At 47.9% G+C, this 2,448-nt stretch overlaps 1 protein-coding gene across 1 annotated transcript; it reads right to left on the bottom strand.

Moving 5' to 3' along the window:
- Positions 1 to 1,340: 1,340 nt before the first annotated feature.
- Positions 1,341 to 2,108, bottom strand: LOC140224050 (uncharacterized). The gene has a single exon (XM_072297119.1). It carries the CDS (start codon positions 2,105 to 2,107, stop codon positions 1,346 to 1,348), a length of 762 nt encoding a protein of 253 aa, XP_072153220.1. The 5' UTR covers position 2,108; the 3' UTR covers positions 1,341 to 1,345.
- Between the last annotated feature and the right edge of the window lie 340 nt (positions 2,109 to 2,448).

Below are 2,448 nucleotides of genomic sequence, written 5' to 3'. Positions count from 1 at the left end.
TTCGATATCCGATCCTCTTCTTCTTCTCCTCGTTGTCGAGTACAACGTAGCCGAATTGTGCGAGCAACCGTTTATTGTATTCGGTGAGCTGTTTCGGCTCCAAACTCGTCACGCGAACTGGTGCGAATCCCGGTGCGACTCGTTTATTTATAAATTTAAATTTACCCATGATTCTTCTTCTTCTTCTCTCTGATGTGAAGACGTAGCGTCACCTCTTCTCCTCCGAAATTCACCGGGCGCCCGTCTTGATCCACGAGATCGATACGCAAGTGATCGATGGAGCCTACGTTGATCGGACTGTAAATGATCGTTTGCGGTGAGAGCGACATTTTATATCCGGGCGCTACGTTGAGGCTAAAGGCGAAAATCGTATGAGCCACCTCGCCGTTCACGTAACTCCCGCTGGAAAGATTACATTCCACACGGATCAAGTTGATCGGTACGATGTCCACCGGTCTATCCGCATCGTGCCATTCGTTGGCCACCAGCAAACGATTCGAAAATCCCAATAGCGGACCGATCGACTCTTCGATATCGAAACTGATACCGTACGCGCACTTGATTTTCGATCTGAGAGTATTATTGTTCGCTTTCAATTGGAATCCCGCTTCGGTACCCAATTTTTCCTGAAGGAATTTCTCGATAGATTCCAACTCGTAGGCACCGGGCGGTATCGCGAGCTTAACCGCTTTAGTCACGGAGACGCCTCCACCGTCGTTCTTCCATTTTACGAAAATGAGTTTATTGTTCGCTTCGGTTACGTTGGGAATGGAATTGAAGAACACCAGGTCGACCAATCCGATCTCGTACGATGATGATGATGATGATGACGATCGATTCGATCCGTTACCGGCACCGAGACTTAAAGGTGGGGAAAATCTATTTTCGAGAACACTGCTCCGGCCAGACAGAATGAAAGTTATACCAGACATTTTTACTCAGATTATTTAATTGATGCTGTTGCTCCGCACAAGAAAAGTCAAGCATAAATGACCGCAATTAACTGAGTTTGGTTTTTGCTCACGCTCGAAATTATACTCTATAACGTCGTCGTTGTCGGAGCCATCCGCATCTAGATAATGTTCGAGTTCCACGGGAGGGGGTAGGTCACCGAAACTGTCGTAGTACAGAGTTCTTCGACCTTTCTTGCAGTAAGCGACCCAATGGGATCCGGGACCTGGACTCGAATCCAAATTGATTATCGCACACTCGTTTCGACGCGGTCGAATCAGCGACTGTAAAAGTTCATCGCGCATGAATACACCGCGAAAATGAGGAATTTTCAAACGCTCGATCGCTCGCGATAAATCTCGATCCGAGAGGGGTCGATGCGGTAGCTCCTTGATTAGTTTAAACGAGCAGCCATTGATGGCGGTTTCAGGTAAAGACCGTAACCTTGCTTGTACAGAGCCAGGTAGAGACCCTCACCGATCCGTGTCCTTCGATGACGAGATTTCCGTCCGGCCATGTGAATTCCGATTTTACCCATGGCTTGATTCGACGACTCGGGCGATAACCCGATGCGAGATGTTAGGATTTTCATCAGAGCACCACCCGTAGCCGGAACGGGTATGATACGGGGCGAGGGAGGCGTTGCCTTCTTCTTCTTCTTCTTCTTCTCTACTTTAGCTGGATCTTGTTTCCTCGATGCGGGGTGAGCACGATCAGGAAGAAATCCATCCGCTTGCTTATAGACACCCGACTTGACACTCTTCTTCTTCTTCTTCTCCTTCTTCTCAACACCATCGTTACCACATTCTCCACAGCCCATACCTAGTTTGGCTTTGAGTTTCATACTGTTCGTGACGAGCCAAGCTGCCGCTTTCTCGCCGAGCGAAGAATCACTCGCCTTGACGCGTTCCCAAGCTTTATCGGCCAACACTAGATCTGCTTTGTTCCTCTCTTTCGTGTCCGAAGTCTTACTGTACTCAATATCATGGGAACGGCAAGCTTCGTCCAGTCCGTTGATTGGCTTGTCTCCGCGTGCCAATCTCTCTTCTAGTTTCGTAGATGGGCCGCAATAATTGTAAAACGGAAGATGTTTCTCACCCGGGATCAGATCGATCAGATCATTGAGCAACCCCGCACCCTTGCACTTGCGCTTCATTACTGATCGGTAGACACTCGACGAGTGGAAGTTTATACTCAATTCACAGTATCGTGACCGAGACTGTCACTATCATCATCATCATCATCATCATCATCATCGCCAATATCGAACGAGTTGCTTCTCATACGTTTGTACACTGCTCTAAGAATGGGCTTGAGCAAATACTTGTTTATGAAACGAACCACCACCTTGCCGAGTCGCTTCACACACTCGACCCTCTCTTTTCTTTTCGAATCTTCATCACCACCACCACCACCACCACCATCGAAACCGTCAATAGTGGAAACAATTCCATCGAGGAAATCGAGTCGATGATCCATTCTCAAGGAGAAAACATA

The sequence above is a fragment of the Bemisia tabaci genome, chromosome 2 (assembly GCF_918797505.1).
Source record: "Bemisia tabaci chromosome 2, PGI_BMITA_v3".
Taxonomy (NCBI): Eukaryota; Metazoa; Arthropoda; class Insecta; order Hemiptera; family Aleyrodidae; genus Bemisia; species Bemisia tabaci.
This window is presented reverse-complemented; position numbering and strand designations above follow the sequence as displayed.